Raw genomic sequence first — 16681 nt, 5'->3', positions numbered from 1 at the left:
GAAAACTTGGGGGGCTCCAGTAGCTCACCGCATATCTCGGCGCTATTTCTGCGTCGGGGAAAACCGTGATGCGTCACGGATCTGGTGGACTCCGAGTTCGATTCCCGGACCCGCCGTCATTTGCCAGAATGTCTTCCCCTGATCTATGTCCCGTTTCACCCTGTATCTGTCGGTCATGCTTGACCAGAAAAGCGATAAACGCTAAAAAAAAATAAAAAAAAATCTCAGAAAACTTGCAATCCATTTTTTCTTAGTTGTTATGTACATAACAAACTGGGTAAAGTTTCATAGTGATATCTATTCAAATATCTAACTTTTATAGATCAACGTCTTACCATGGTCGGCTGTGCAGCATGCGGGTGCACCAATCGGTCAGAGAAAGGGATCCGTACGTATGGGTTCCCAAAGGACACAGACAGGAGAAGAACATGGTTGGCCAAAGTCAGCAGAAGCAACCTGACCATCACAAGAAATTACAATAGTAGAAAACTGTGTGCGGTAAGTTACATTTATACTCCACATTTGGACATTTCACTTGTGGATTAAGGTTCAATTTATTTTACTGTAATATGTACATGACTACAATGAAATTGTGATTAGCAATTATGGGGTAAAGTCTGAAGTCTGGAATGATTCTGCAGCACATTTTGAGGGAGACCAGTTCACAGCAAACAGAAAAGGCTGATGCTGCTCCAACACTATTAGTGCATCATCGCCCGAGACCCAAGAGGAGGAAGGGTCCCACTGTGAGAACCCCCCCCCCCCATCGCCCGAGACCCAAGAGGAGGAAGGGTCCCGCTGTGAGAACCCCCCCCCATCGCCCGAGACCCAAGAGGAGGAAGGGTCCCACTGTGAGAACCCCCCCCCCCCCATCGCCCGAGACCCAAGAGGAGGAAGGGTCCCACTGTGAGAACCCCCCCCCCCCCCCCCCCCCATCGCCCGAGACCCAAGAGGAGGAAGGGTCCCACTGTGAGAACCCCCCCCCCCCATCGCCCGAGACCCCCCCATCGCCCGAGACCCAAGAGGAGGAAGGGTCCCGCTGTGAGAACCCCCCCCCCCCCCATCGCCCGAGACCCAAGAGGAGGAAGGGTCCCACTGTGAGAACCCCCCCCCCCCCCCATCGCCCGAGACCCAAGAGGAGGAAGGGTCCCACTGTGAGAACCCCCCCCCCCCCCATCGCCCGAGACCCAAGAGGAGGAAGGGTCCCACTGTGAGAACCCCCCCCCCCATCGCCATCGCCCGAGACCCAAGAGGAGGAAGGGTCCCACTGTGAGAACCCCCCCCCCCCCATCGCCCGAGACCCAAGAGGAGGAAGGGTCCCACTGTGAGAACCCCCCTCCCATCGCCCGAGACCCAAGAGGAGGAAGGGTCCCGCTGTGAGAACCCCCCCCCCATCGCCCGAGACCCAAGAGGAGGAAGGGTCCCACTGTGAGACCCCCCCCCCATCGCCCGAGACCCAAGAGGAGGAAGGGTCCCACTGTGAGACCCCCCCCCCCCATCGCCCGAGACCCAAGAGGAGGAAGGGTCCCACTGTGAGAACCCCCCCCCCCATCGCCCGAGACCCAAGAGGAGGAAGGGTCCGACTGTGAGAACCCCCCCCCCCATCGCCCGAGACCCAAGAGGAGGAAGGGTCCCACTGTGAGAACCCCCCCCCCATCGCCCAAGACCCAAGAGGAGGAAGGGTCCCACTGTGAGAACCCCCCCCCCCATCGCCCGAGACCCAAGAGGAGGAAGGGTCCCACTGTGAGAACCCCCCCCCCATCGCCCGAGACCCAAGAGGAGGAAGGGTCCGACTGTGAGAACCCCCCCCCATCGCCCGAGACCCAAGAGGAGGAAGGGTCCCACTGTGAGAACCCCCCCCCCATCGCCCGAGACCCAAGAGGAGGAAGGGTCCCACTGTGAGAACCCCCCCCCCATCGCCCGAGACCCAAGAGGAGGAAGGGTCCCGCTGTGAGAACCCACCCCCCCATCGCCCGAGACCCAAGAGGAGGAAGGGTCCCACTGTGAGAACCCCCCCCCCCCCCATCGCCCGAGACCCAAGAGGAGGAAGGGTCCCACTGTGAGAACCCCCCCCCCCATCGCCCGAGACCCAAGAGGAGGAAGGGTCCCACTGTGAGAACCCCCCCCCCCCCCCATCGCCCGAGACCCAAGAGGAGGAAGGGTCCCACTGTGAGAACCCCCCCCCCATCGCCCGAGACCCAAGAGGAGGAAGGGTCCCACTGTGAGAACCCCCCCCCCCATCGCCCGAGACCCAAGAGGAGGAAGGGTCCCACTGTGAGAACCCCCCAGAACCTCCAGCACATATTCACACATATTGTGCTCAAATTAACTTTGGTATGAATAAACGTGAAGTTATAATTTATATAATATTTCTAATTTCAATGACTAGCCTACACAGTACACACCCTCACTGACAATGCCATGTCATCATTTCAGATATTGAGGCAGGAAGTGAGGGAAGGGAAAATGAGGGAAGAGAGGGCGGAGAAGGTGAAGACTGTGAGGAGATTGATGAGAGGGCCATACCAGGAGCCAATGAGAGGGCCATACCAGGAGCCAATGAGCCAGAAACCAGTGTGCAGCGTCCAAGTGACCCAGGAGCCAGTGAGAAAGACCTGAGGGTTGAGTTAGAAAGAAGAATACATCAGTTAGAGGCAGCCCTAAAAAGACAAAAAATAATGAATGTGGTCCTACGGGGGAAAAAATGTGTCATGATAAAGAAATGGGCTTGAATTTTTTCAAAAGATCAGATAAAAGCGATTGGTATAAAGAGCAAGAGGGGCATGAGATGGGGAAATGACATCATTAAAAAGGCCATAAAAATCCGTTTTGCCACAGGCACAACAGGCTACAGGCTGCTTCAGGAGATGGAGATTCCTCTCCCCGACATCAGAACCCTGCAAAGGAGACTGCAGCATATAAAGATGGAACCAGGAGTATTAGGGGAGGTGTTTGACATACTGAAGCTGAAAGTAGATGGCCTGACAGAGATGGAGAGGGAGTGTGTGCCGACTCTGGACGAGATGTCAATCACACCCAGCGTGGAGCTGCACCTGGGGACAGGGAAACTTTATGGGGACGTGACGTTACCCGGCCACACAGGAGAGGCAACACATGCGTGTGTTTTTATGTTGTCAGGGACCACGACACGCTGGAAACAAGTAGTGGCTTACCACTATAGTGGCAATTCCACTAATGGAGCAATTTATAAACCCATCATTCTGGACATTCTGACAGAGCAGCTTCCATAGGGCTACATGTAATTAATGTCACCACCGACATGGGCAGCCCTAATCTGGCAATGTGGAAGGCCTTTGGAGTGAACAAAAACAAAACGTTTGTCCCACATCCAGCAAGACCAGACAGGAGGCTATATTTCATGCCTGATGTCCCACATCTGGTGAAGAACCTGAAGAGTGCCCTGGTCCGTGGACAGATGTTTACAATTCCACCACATACGGTGGAGAAGGAGAACCTCTCATCCAATGAGGTTTCAATTGGTCCATTGAACGATTTGGTGAATTTTCAAGAGGGGTTGGTATTGAAAATTGCTCCAAACCTCTCACGTAAAACCCTTCAGCCCAGTCATTTCGACAAGATGAAGGTGGGCCCTGCGTTGAATGTCTTCAGCAAGGCAAGAAGTGCCGGCCTGAAATTCATGGTGGAGCGGGAACAACGACCCCCCTCTTACCAGACAACAGCATGGTTCTTGGAGCAGGTGGACCATTGGTTTGACCTCTCGCCACCCAGTAATGGCACTGAGCAGGCACAAGATGGAGGAATACCAAAAGGCCATCAAGTTCCTCCAGGACACGGTCCAACTGTTCCGTGGGCTGAAGATTGGACAACCGGCTAGATGGAAGCCTGTGCAAACAAGGATTGTGATGGCAACATCAACAATACTATCAATCCAAGAAGACATGCTGGCCCAGGGACACTTGTTTGTGATGACCAGCAGGTTTACCCAAGACTGTATTGAAAATCTATTCAGCTGCATAAGACAGAGGAATCCAGTCCCAACTCCAGTAGAGTTTCACCAGGCACTGAAATCAATATCAGTTGGGCAGTTTCTTGCAACAGTCAAATCAGGAAGCTATCAGGAGGATGACAACAGCCTTTTGGCAGACTTCCTGGACGCAAAGGAGACATTTCCCAGTCCTGGTCTCAGAGTAGAAGAGCTGATGGAGCGCAGCCCTGCACCTGACAGAGACCTGTGCTCTCTACCATCTTACGGGCTACATTGTGAAGAAAGTGAAAGTGTGCTGAATGCCAAAATGCAATTAAGCACAATGATGAGAGTCCTGAAGGAGAGCACAGTATTTTACTGAAGCTGAAGGAATTCAAACCAGGTGCACTTTGTCTGCCGTCACAAGAGGCCTTTGTTCTAGTCCGGCAAATCGAGGAGCTGTTCCGAAACAAGACCAGTGCCGCCCTCATGAAGCTCCCAAATGCCATGGATTTGCTGGAGAGAGAGGCTAAGCTGTCAGACAGCAGACTACCCTCATGCCATGATGTACAAAAGAAAATAACCAACAGATACATCAGGCTGAGGTTGAGAATCGCAGCAAAGCACATCCGGGCTGAAAGAAAAACAGTGCTGTCTGACGATGGGCATCTTGGGAGTAAAAGCCAGACGAAAAGGGCAAAGAAGGACCAGCAAAGCCAAGCAACATCTAGGCCTACAACAAGCAGGCCCCCAACAAACACCTTGATCGTTGCCATGGACGTGTTTGGTCTGACCGTTGCTCCTACAAATGTCCCACCACCTAGCGTGGCTGTCCATCGCCTCACTAGCCTCTCCATCGCTTCTACACAAATGGTAAGTCAATATATAAATGTAATATGAATTAAATCATTTGTGAAAATTATTTCAGACAATAACGTTCCACCTTATTTAATATTACAGGCTCTCCATCGTCTCCCCCGAGTCTCGATCGCTTCTACACAAATGGTAAGTCAATATATAAATGTAATATGAATTAAATCATTTGCGAAAATTATTTCAGACAATAACGTAATAATAATTTAATAAATAATTTAGGACCTGCTCAGAGGTCATCAATCGGCACACATGCGATGCATGCATGCGATTCGTCTCTGCGATTAACCCATCCCGTCGTCCTTCCCCCCCAAGGGCAGCCGGGAGCAGACAGGCGTCAACGTGAGCCGCGCCAGGGGACCAATCCAAGTGCTCCTGTCCGTCTTCGTCAAGGACGCCACAGCGTTAGCGATCTTGTTGTTGTGCATATTTTTCCATTGGGTTTATCTTATCGGGGGGGAAACCCTTGCGAGCACGGGGGGAACATGCAAACTCCACACAGAAAGGCCCGGGAGATACCCCACCTGAGTACCTGGCATCATGGAAACCTGGTCCCCAAGCGGGAATCAAACCCTGGACCTTCTTGCTGTGAGGTGATAGTGTTTGACCACTACACCACCGTGCAGCACACCTAACGCTCCACCTTATTTAATATTACAGGCTCTCCATCGTCCAACCAGCCTCCTCATCGCTCCACCAGTCTCTCCATCCCTCCACCAGCCTCTCCATCGCTTCTACACAAATGGTAAGTCAATATATAAATTTAATATGAATTAAATCATTTGTGAAAATTATTTCAGACAATAACGTTCCACCTTATTTAATATTACAGGCTCTCCATCGCCCCACCTGCTCCAGCACTCCACCGTTTTGTAAGCCCCACTTACCAGCCTCGTCGCTCCACGGCTTACAGGAATGGCAAGCTCCACCAGGCTCTACATCGCTACACCAGTCTCTCCATCGCTCCACCAGGCTCTACATCGCTACACCAGTCTCTCCATCGCTCCACCAGGCTCTACATCGCTCCACCAGGCTCTACATCGCTACACCAGTCTCTCCATCGCTCCACCAGGCTCTACATCGCTACACCAGTCTCTCCATCGCTACACCAGTCTCTACATCGCTCCACCAGGCTCTACATCGCTACACCAGTCTCTCCATCGCTCCACCAGGCTCTACATCGCTACACCAGTCTCTCCATCGCTCCACCAGTCTCTCCATCGCTCCACCAGGCTCTACATCGCTACACCAGTCTCTCCATCGCTCCACCAGGCTCTACATCGCTACACCAGTCTCTCCATCGCTCCACCAGGCTCTCCATCGCTCCACCAGGCTCTACATCGCTCCACCAGGCTCTACATCGCTACACCAGTCTCTCCATCGCTCCACCAGGCTCTCCATCGCTCCACCAGGCTCTACATCGCTCCACCAGTCTCTCCATCCTATGGCATTGTTTGCAATCACAAACAGGCAGAGTAGTGTCATTATGAGACATTAGAACAGGCAGAGTAGTGCCATAATGATACATTAGAACAGGCAGAGTAGTGTCATTATGAGACATTAGAACAGGCAGAGTAGTGCCATAATGATACATTAGAACAGGCAGAGTAGTGTCATTATGATACATTAGAACAGGCAGAGTAGTGTCATTATGATACATTAGAACAGGCAGAGTAGTGTCATTATGATACATTAGAACAGGCAGAGTAGTTTGCAATCACCATTGCACAAATGGCTTCCTCTTGTTGCAGAGAAAAAAGGGGCCCTCTTCCACCTCTGCGAGGTTGTCTTGCAATCCTATGTGGTGCAGAGTACAATTACAGTAATGTACAGTAAACATGAGATATACCATGCAGATCTCGTGTCTTGTCTTTTTCTATGCCTATTTATTTTATTGTTGTATTTTGCACAATCAATGCGGGCATGGCCACCCGCATTTCACTGTATGCGCTTGTATGATGTGACAAATAAACCTCTTGATTCTTGATTGTAATCAGATGTACTAATACGAATTACGATCGAAACTAGTGTTGCTCACTTTAACAACGTCAGTATGGTTGATTGTTTGATTAAATCTAATAAACAATGATAAACTAATGAACACCAATAACTGCAAATAATTTGGTAAATATAACGTTAGGCCAGCCAACGTCAGTATGGTAACGTTTTAACTGCATTTAGAATCTAACAAGCTATTAACTTACGATCAACATTAACTAAAGCTTGCTACATAAAATACCAATATTGACTAAATCCATGAGTGGTCTGCTAATGCGTTAAAATGTACAAAAAAAGTAAACTTACCAGCGAGTGCCGCTCGGCAACAATGAAAATGCATGGCGTTGAGCTGAGACTTGAACTACGTACCCCCCCCCCCCTGAGGCGCTTTACTTCCGCATTCCACGATAACAACACAAGCATATGGGAGTGTCGCAACTCTCAACTATACGGCTCTGCTGTAGCCTAGCTGTGAGATGCTCTGCTGTAGCCTAGCTGTGAGATGCTCTGCTGTAGCCTAGCTGTGAGATGCTCTGCTGTAGCCTAGCTGTGAGATGCTCTGCTGTAGCCTAGCTGTGAGATGCTCTGCTGTAGCCTAGCTGTGAGATGCTCTGCTGTAGCCTAGCTGTGAGATGCTCTGCTGTAGCCTAGCTGTGAGATGCTCTGCTGTAGCCTAGCTGTGAGATGCTCTGCTGTAGCCTAGCTGTGAGATGCTCTGCTGTAGCCTAGCTGTGAGATGCTCTGCTGTAGCCTAGCTGTGAGATGCTCTGCTGTAGCCTAGCTGTGAGATGCTCTGCTGTAGCCTAGCTGTGAGATGCTCTGCTGCTGTAGCCTAGCTGTGAGATGCTCTGCTGTAGCCTAGCTGTGAGATGCTCTGCTGTAGCCTAGCTGTGAGATGCTCTGCTGTAGCCTAGCTGTGAGATGCTCTGCTGTAGCCTAGCTGTGAGATGCTCTGCTGTAGCCTAGCTGTGAGATGCTCTGCTGTAGCCTAGCTGTGAGATGCTCTGCTGTAGCCTAGCTGTGAGATGCTCTGCTGTAGCCTAGCTGTGAGATGCTCTGCTGTAGCTGTTGGTATTTCAGCATTTTGGTTAGGAAGGCTTCTTCTAAGCTGTAGTCAAAAGTACAGCCAACCTCAAGAATGGACACCTCCCTAAGGTGTTAATTTAACACAAATACATCAGGGGCGTTAGCTGTAATACTAGAGAATACACACACACACACACACACACACACACACACACACACACACACACACACACACACACACACTCACACTCACACTCACACTCACACTCACACACACACACACACACACACACACACACACACATTTAGAATCTTTATTTATGTCCACATAAAGACAATGTTTAAAGGACACAAATATTATCAGTGCTCTTGTACATTGTGGGTTATTCTGATACGTTCGTGCCCAAATTGACAATGGCAACCAAAGTTACACACAAACACACATGGATGATGAACCTGACAATCAACACACAGCTCATGGATACAGATAGCAGCGTCTTCTCCGAATTGCGCGGCTGCCAATAATAGCTGACACTGAGCAATATTTGGCTAATTGTTTGGCTCTTCTCTTCGGAAGACCGGCCATCTGAAGGCCTCTAACACCCAACTTATGGACATGACCCAGGCTTCCAAATATGAAGACTATAACAGTTTACAGTTGTAGCCCAGTTGTGATATGGTACGCTCTAACAGTTGATACTTCAACATTTTGGTTGTAATTAAAGGCTTCTTCTAGACCAGGGGTAGGCAACCCTAGGCACGCGTGCCTGCATAGGCACGCGGGGCATTTTCATAGGCACAGGGGGCAGCATTAAAAATAATAATAATATATTATTATTATTATTATTATTTTTTTTTTTTTTTTATATTATAGTGAAATATTTTGCACTGTTGTCGCATTTATCTTGTTGAAATCCTCCCACAGGTTCTTTTTACTACCACATATTTAATTGAGACCCTTTATTTGTTTATTATTTCAATTTAGCTGGAAATACATTGCTACATCATTCAGTAACATTTGCAGAGCCTTATAACAAAAACATTATTACGGTCACCATTGTGACCAGTGGGATTAATCAACAAATTGTATTATTTATTTTTCTATTTCATTGAACATTACACATGTTAAAAGCCATTTTTTTTTTACTCAACTTGTGTTCTTAAAACAATGACAATAAACATAGTTTTATTAGGTTGAAATAATGTGGTTGTGTACTTATTTTTCTGTTAACTTATTATGGATTGAAAACTGAAAACCTTAATGCACAGTAACTAAACTCAATATTTTTAGGTTCTGGTAACTTATTATTATAATTTTTTTTACAGTGTAGTCTTGCGATCAATCAAAACTTATTTACACGATATACCTAACATTCACCCTCCATTCACATCCTGGTGTTCTCCAGGTGTTCTCCATTAGGCCTGTAGGTGGAGCTATGACAGCACACGTACAGTACACACACCGATGGTGTGTGATGTGTCCAAAAATGAATGGGCAAATGTGAGTGAAATGGTCGCACTGTATGCAGCTGTTTGTCTGCATTGTATTCCCCCCCCCCCAACTCAGATTTAGGGTTGATACAACCATCATAATAATATTGTTAATAATAACAATAACAATAATGATGTAATAATGTAAAAATTATCATTAAAAAGACCTGATTATGAGAAAAAAGAATTACGATGCATGGAATATTGTTGAGGCACACTAGTTACAACTATATTTCAAACAGGCACTCCATGTCAAAAAGGTTGCTGACCCCTGTTCTAGACTGTAGTCAAACGTACAGCCAACTTCTAGGATGAGAACCTCTCTGTTATTCTCATTAACAACAACAACATCTGGGGTGTTTGCTGAAATATCAGAGAACAGTGAATTGTCACTACACAGATTGAACATACATGGCTTCACACTGGTGTGCTATACACACACACACACACACACACACACACACACACACACACACACACACACACACACACACACACACACACACACACACACACACAGGAGCTTCTATCCCCAGGCCATCAGGCTGCTCAACGAACAATAAACACTATGCAGCAACCATCAAATGCACACAGCACACACATCCACACGCACACACTCACTTTAAACGGGCAACTCACTGCAGCACCCACTTTACACACTTTAGAACACCTAAACACACTTTACACTTTATATTTATTGGTAAAGGATTTGCACTACAACTCGCACACCTTACTGTAAATTGTACCTAAATTGTACCTCATCCCATTTCTGCTCTGCACTATATAGTATTGTATATTAGCACATTGCATAGTATATTGTATGGTAACTCAGTTACTTCTATTCTGCATCGAACATTGTACATATGTCTATACTGAACACTGTGACCTCTATTTTTACTTCTATTTTACATGCTATACTATTGTTACAAAGGGTCAGATTAAACCGAATATATATATATTTATTGCCTGAGATCCCATGTATAATATTTGTATATCGTTTGATATCCCTTGTATATTCTTTGTACATATACACGGAATATCCCTTTACCTGGTACAGGACAGACCATAATATTCGTTCTCCTATTGGAAGCGATCCCCTAGGCGCCACGGCCATACCCCCAATGTCTAGTTCAAAGTCACCGCTAAGACATGCCTGAACATGCCTGGTTTTGCGCAGTAATACGAGACAGAAATAAGGCTGGTACTAGATTATTCACCATACGTATAAATACGGCGCAGGTGGATACAGCAGCACTTAGCCTAAAGTCAAGTTACCCTCAAACGAGTTAACCCAACAAGTTGAAGCCTTCATCACGAGTCAACGACCAAGTGAAGTGAGCAACCTTGCGTCTAAATAGAGCACTTATAACCGCGTGCGAATAGGATAGTAAAAGTGTCAGAGCTTAGTGAAATAACGTCAAGTTCGACCTAGTTAAATGTGAAGTACCGTGCACCGGAGAATCTACACCGGTGAATGCAGAGCCTTTTCCGGCTGGATTATTGCTTTGGTACTGTGGCTGCTGGAGCAGAGAACCGTCTACCCCGCTGCTGTGTGGGATTTACCCGTGAGGAGCATCACTCGAGCCCGTCTCTATGAGAGGCTGGCTGGCTTTCACCTATGCTGCATACTTGGATTATAGCTGCTGCTTTCGTCTGCCGATCAAGGGAGTAATGTACCGCCTCCCGTAGCTGGAGCTTATTGATTCCCCGTTGATCCAGACTTTTGCATTCGAACATTCCTCTCCCCTGCTGGCTTACAACCGGAGGGAACCCCCTTAGTATCTCCAGCTGACCTACGAGTGTACCTTCTATAATTCTTATGCTACGGGTGGTATTAATTATCCCCTGCGTAATATGCTCATGGACTTACGCTCTTGACCTATTCATGCACATTCTTCGCCTTACAAGCGCAACTCTCAATCTTAATAAATAATGTAAGATAATCTTGGTGCTCTTCTAATAAATATTATTATAAACAGTATTTCTTGTTAAGCCGTGTTATTGTGGGGGTATTCATCACATATACCTGTGTACTGTATGGCCAGTAGTAATGTACATAACGCAGTAGTGGTTTAATGATACCATACTTATTCAATACAGTCAGGGAATTGTACCCCTCAGTTACAATTGGTCCTTCGAGCCGGAGGGTAATTAGCGTAATATTAATATAATATTAATATTGACATGGCCAGCGATGAACACTCCACAAACGGCTCTCCTAAGCTAGAACGCCCGACGCGCAGACGGCAGCCACCTTCTTACCTAGAGGACTACGCCGCCAGTCTACTACCTAGCTTTATACAGACGTTAAAGGCGGATAAAATAAGTAAAGCGGATAGCCAAAGTATGTCAAACCCTACCGACCAGGCGACCCTGCCAGTAGAGACCCTAGTGGGTTCTAACGTAACTGACCAAGCTCACGGGGGGGACCAGGAGGGACATGACATGACTTTACCCCCCGACAACGCCAACGGGACAGTCCCCGGAGAGCTCCAGGATAAAGAAAGCGCTCCAGGGACGGAACCCGACCCACTACCAGAAGAGACGCACACCCAGGAGATGGACCTCCTCGGAGCGCGACAGGAGAACGGATCTCCAACGAGCACTGCCAGAAGCCGATCACCTCCGCCGGTGTCTTCCCCCAGCGTAGCGGACAAGATGCTGGCGCAGGCATTCATCGCCACCCTGGCAGCCTCCACCGAACGCGATCGACTTCAAGCGCAACAGACGAGCAAGCGCGAACAAGCTGCAGACCAACGAGAGCGCCTTCACGCGCAACTCCAAGCGCAAGCCCTCAGTGAACGCAAACATTCTGCAACCGAGCGAGAGCGCTTCCAGGCGCAACAAAGGAGTGAAGACGACCGCATAAGACTGGAACCCAGACGCCTTCAGACGGAAGAGAACATTGAAAGAAGCCGCGCCGATGCACAGTGCGCCGCCGCCAATGCACAGCGCGACGCCGCCAATGCCCAGCGTGAGGCAGAGCGCGACCGGCTGCAGGCGCAGATGATGGAAAAATTGATTGCCATGGCGACACCCCCTCTCTCCGCACGGAGCTCCCGGAGATCATCACGACAAGGGTCTAGGGCACATTCCCCTACCCGACCAAGCGACCCGGGACCCCGCCAACAGGAGGATCCTGTCCACGTCTCCGAACCCCCTCCCCGGCCGGTCCATACGAGACCCAGCAACCGGGAAGAACCGGCCTACGTCGCCGAGAGACTGACTAGAAGACTCCAGGACTTAGCAGAGGAAGAGGAAGAGGAAGAGGAGGAATGTCAAGCCGACCAGCAGCAACGTACTCTGGACCAGGAGGCCCAGTACAGCCCCGACCAGCAGCAACGTACTCTGGACCAGGAGGCCCAGTACAGCCCAGACGTCAGCCCCGAGGCACTGCGCTACAAACCCCCGACTCAACTCACGGGTGAGTTTGACGCACCGTCAGCACCGAGGAACAGCACCTGGGTACCCGACCCCTGGTACCCACCAAGTACCAGCCCACGACGACACGTACGGGGAGACTCGCCCAGGAGGCCTCTCCCCCAACGCTCACCGATGTGCCAGCCATCCATGGCATCGTACCTCGGCACACCGACGTTCCCGGACTTCACACACGAGAACAGAGCACAGTACACAGAGCTACGAATGTGCTTAGAGACAATGATGTCCGATGTCCCCGATGAGACGTACAAGTATGCTATCCTACTCAAGCACCTGAAGGTGCCCAGAGCGCATAATATAGCGCTGGCATATTCCAACTCAAGTACCCCATACACTGCGGCTCTAGTAGCCCTCGACCAACGTTATGGACGCATATGGGACTACGTGATACAAGAGATAAGAGACATCGACCGTCTCCCCCCAGCCAGAGACAACAGAGCATTGGATGACCTCTCTATCAAGGTACAGTCCCTGGTAGGGATGCTGGGGTCCCAAAAGGAAAAGGGGATATACGAACTGTACACTAACTCTAATGTAGAAAGGATATTAGAGAAGCTCCCTCCCGCCCGACAAGAGCGTTTTCGGCGGCAGAGAGACCACCGCGACCCCAACGGCCCAGAGGCATCCCTCCTAGACCTATCTGAGTTCCTCGCCAGGGAGGTCAGCAGCCTACGACTGGACACGTTCGTGTGGAGTGGACCAAGCCCAAGACCAGGACCTCGGGGATCAAATGATAACCGCCGGTCGGTGACCGTTATGCACCAAGCCGAATCAGTACCGCAGCACAAGAACCACAACACCCCCTCGACGAAAGAGGAGTGGAAGATTGAATGCCAGTACTGTGATGGGGAACATCGGCTGTATCAATGCGACCCTTTCAAGAAGCTGACCACGGACGAGGTGAGTCAGTGGATCAAAGACCACCGCCGCTGCTTCCGCTGCGCGCGCAGCCATATGGCAGCTGAGTGCCGTTTGAAGAAGAAGTGCGGCAGGTGCGGCGGCGCCCACTTGGAGGTCCTGCATGACATCAACAGGCGTCCGCCAGGACAACAAAGTGGGCCCGTCACGGTAATGTACCAGGCCGAGGCGGTGGCACCAGTACCGAAGATCCACCAGACCGCCCCCTGGTGTACCGACTGCTACAGCAGACACTGGGAGTCACGGTGCTACTCGGACGACCGCGAGTCGGCACCACTCCAGAAGATCCAAAGCAACCGACCAACAGGAGTGCTCCATATAGACCAGCATAGCGGGACCCCCCGAGTGCTCATCAAAGTGGTCAGAGTGCTCCTGAGCTACGAGGACAAGGTCCTGGACACTTACGCCATCCCATGTATAATATTTGTATATCGTTTGATATCCCTTGTATATTCTTTGTACATATACACGGAATATCCCTTTACCTGGTACAGGACAGACCATAATATTCGTTCTCCTATTGGAAGCGATCCCCTAGGCGCCACGGCCATACCCCCAATGTCTAGTTCAAAGTCACCGCTAAGACATGCCTGAACATGCCCGGTTTTGCGCAGTAATACGAGACAGAAATAAGGCTGGTACTAGATTATTCACCGTACGTATAAATACGGCGCAGGTGGATACAGCAGCACTTAGCCTAAAGTCAAGTTACCCTCAAACGAGTTAACCCAACAAGTTGAAGCCTTCATCACGAGTCAACGACCAAGTGAAGTGAGCAACCTTGCGTCTAAATAGAGCACTTATAACCGCGTGCGAATAGGATAGTAAAAGTGTCAGAGCTTAGTGAAATAACGTCAAGTTCGACCTAGTTAAATGTGAAGTACTGTGCACCGGAGAATCTACACCGGTGAATGCAGAGCCTTTTCCGGCTGGATTATTGCTTTGGTACTGTGGCTGCTGGAGCAGAGAACCGTCTACCCCGCTGCTGTGTGGGATTTACCCGTGAGGAGCATCACTCGAGCCCGTCTCTAGGAGAGGCTGGCTGGCTTTCACCTATGCTGTCGCGCATACTTGGATTATAGCTGCTGCTTTCGTCTGCCGATCAAGGGAGTAATGTACCGCCTCCCATAGCTGGAACTTATTGATTCCCCGTTGATCCAGACTTTTGCATTCGAACATTCCTCTCCCCTGCTGGCTTACAACCGGAGGGAACCCCCTTAGTATCTCCAGCTGACCTACGAGTGTACCTTCTATAATTCTTATGCTACGGGTGGTATTAATTATCCCCTGCGTAATATGCTCATGGACTTACGCTCTTGACCTATTCATGCACATTCTTCGCCTTACAAGCGCAACTCTCAATCTTAATAAATAATGTAAGATAATCTTGGTGCTCTTCTAATAAATATTATTATAAACAGTATTTCTTGTTAAGCCGTGTTATTGTGGGGGTGTTCATCACATATACCTGTGTACTGTATGGCCAGTAGTAATGTACATAACGCAGTAGTGGTTTAATGATACCATACTTATTCAATACAGTCAGGGAATTGTACCCCTCAGTTACAACTATTTTATTTCATACTATCTTGTCTAACACAGTCTCTGGAGCGTAACAGTAAGAAGCATTTTGTATAAAAGTATTCTGTACTTCTGTATGACAACTAGTAAAGAAACTTGAAACTTGAACACACACACACACACACACACACACACACACACACACGTGTGAAGGTCCTTGTCCGATGTGCCGTGAGTGTACTTTTATTATTTGGGGAAACAACAAACTAACTGGTTAAGGCAGACAAAAGTCCAAGTCAACACACACACACACGGAAGGCATGCGCGCGTAGTGCGTACAGTTCTCAAAGTTGTGAAGGAACTTCAAGTGGGACGAACCTTCAGAGGGAGAGGGAACTCGCAGCGCTGCTCGTCGAGCCTCCTGCCCTGAATGAGAAGAAGAGCATAGAAGAAGACGTTGAAGTAGAACCCACGCGGCGTGGTATCATTCAGTCTTCTTCATTTATCACAACATGACAACGTTTTGATCCACGGTAGATCCGTTGTCGCCCGGGTGAAGAAGGGCATAGAGATGGAGAAGAAGAAAATAAAATAAAATAACTTTACACAGTCGTCGCTGGTGCGGATACACAGCTGAGGGAGCGGTTCTACTGGGAGACTCACCTGCAGCTTCTCTATGATCTCAAACAACTCCGTCACCTGCTACGAACAACAGCGACGGCCAGACAGAGAGGAGGGATGGGGACAGTCAGATGGACAGAGAGAAAGGAAAGGAGAAAGAGGAACATGACTTAACACTTACAGTGACTGGAATAGAATATGAAGAGTGGACATGGTAACCCCCCCCCCCCCCCCCCAAAAAAGAAATTAAAGGGAATACTAATCATATATGATGTAATCACCCTCTGGCTGCTGCCGGCAGACAGGAAAGGCTTCGTCTCGCTGATTGGAGAATCTAGAACGTCCAGTATTCCGTGCTCTGGAGGTTCAGGTCTGCAGCAACAGGTGGACGTACACAAAAAGCAACTCATCATTTCTCCTTTAAAACCTGTTCCATGCAATATTGGTCTAGTGTCGTCAGTAACGTTTATGATATAAATATAATAACTGCCTGGAGTTGGTATCAAAACAACTGAGATGAAATAGTAAATAAAGCCTTAATTACCTCGTCTCGGCCCCTGCACATGAAAATCTGTCTACACTGTAAACAGGGAAGTGGCAACTTCTCAGAGGAGACAATGGGCCATCCGACATGAACACAATCTAAATATAACATTTACCATTGCGGCTATAGTCATATGTTTAAGTGCAATCTGAAAGTAGACAGAACCTTATAGCCTGGCAGACGGTCGGTCATATATTGTTATAAATTAATGGTACAGTAGTCTTTACTCACCCTCCATATGCCCCGAAGGTGAAACTTCTCTTTCTGGAGAAGAACTTATCATTCCTCCTCTCTCTCTCCAT

At 48.8% G+C, this 16681-nt stretch overlaps 1 protein-coding gene across 1 annotated transcript in view; it reads right to left on the bottom strand.

The window, feature by feature from the left end:
• Positions 1 to 16681, bottom strand: part of rap1gapl (RAP1 GTPase activating protein-like) — a gene marked incomplete at both ends in the record, with an annotated part of 29477 nt that extends 12796 nt beyond the window's left edge. The window contains 5 exons of the mRNA XM_084336767.1: positions 15593 to 15640; positions 15878 to 15913; positions 16117 to 16207; positions 16380 to 16415; positions 16611 to 16681. Coding sequence (XP_084192893.1) covers positions 15593 to 15640; positions 15878 to 15913; positions 16117 to 16207; positions 16380 to 16415; positions 16611 to 16681 — 282 coding nt within the window. The remainder of the gene's footprint in view (positions 1 to 15592; positions 15641 to 15877; positions 15914 to 16116; positions 16208 to 16379; positions 16416 to 16610) is intronic.

This window comes from Notolepis coatsorum, assembly GCF_963971535.1.
Source record: "Notolepis coatsorum genome assembly, chromosome: 19".
Lineage (NCBI taxonomy): Eukaryota > Metazoa > Chordata > Actinopteri > Aulopiformes > Paralepididae > Notolepis > Notolepis coatsorum.
The sequence above is the reverse complement of the archived record's forward strand: the minus strand, read 5'-3'. Positions and strand labels throughout refer to the sequence as shown.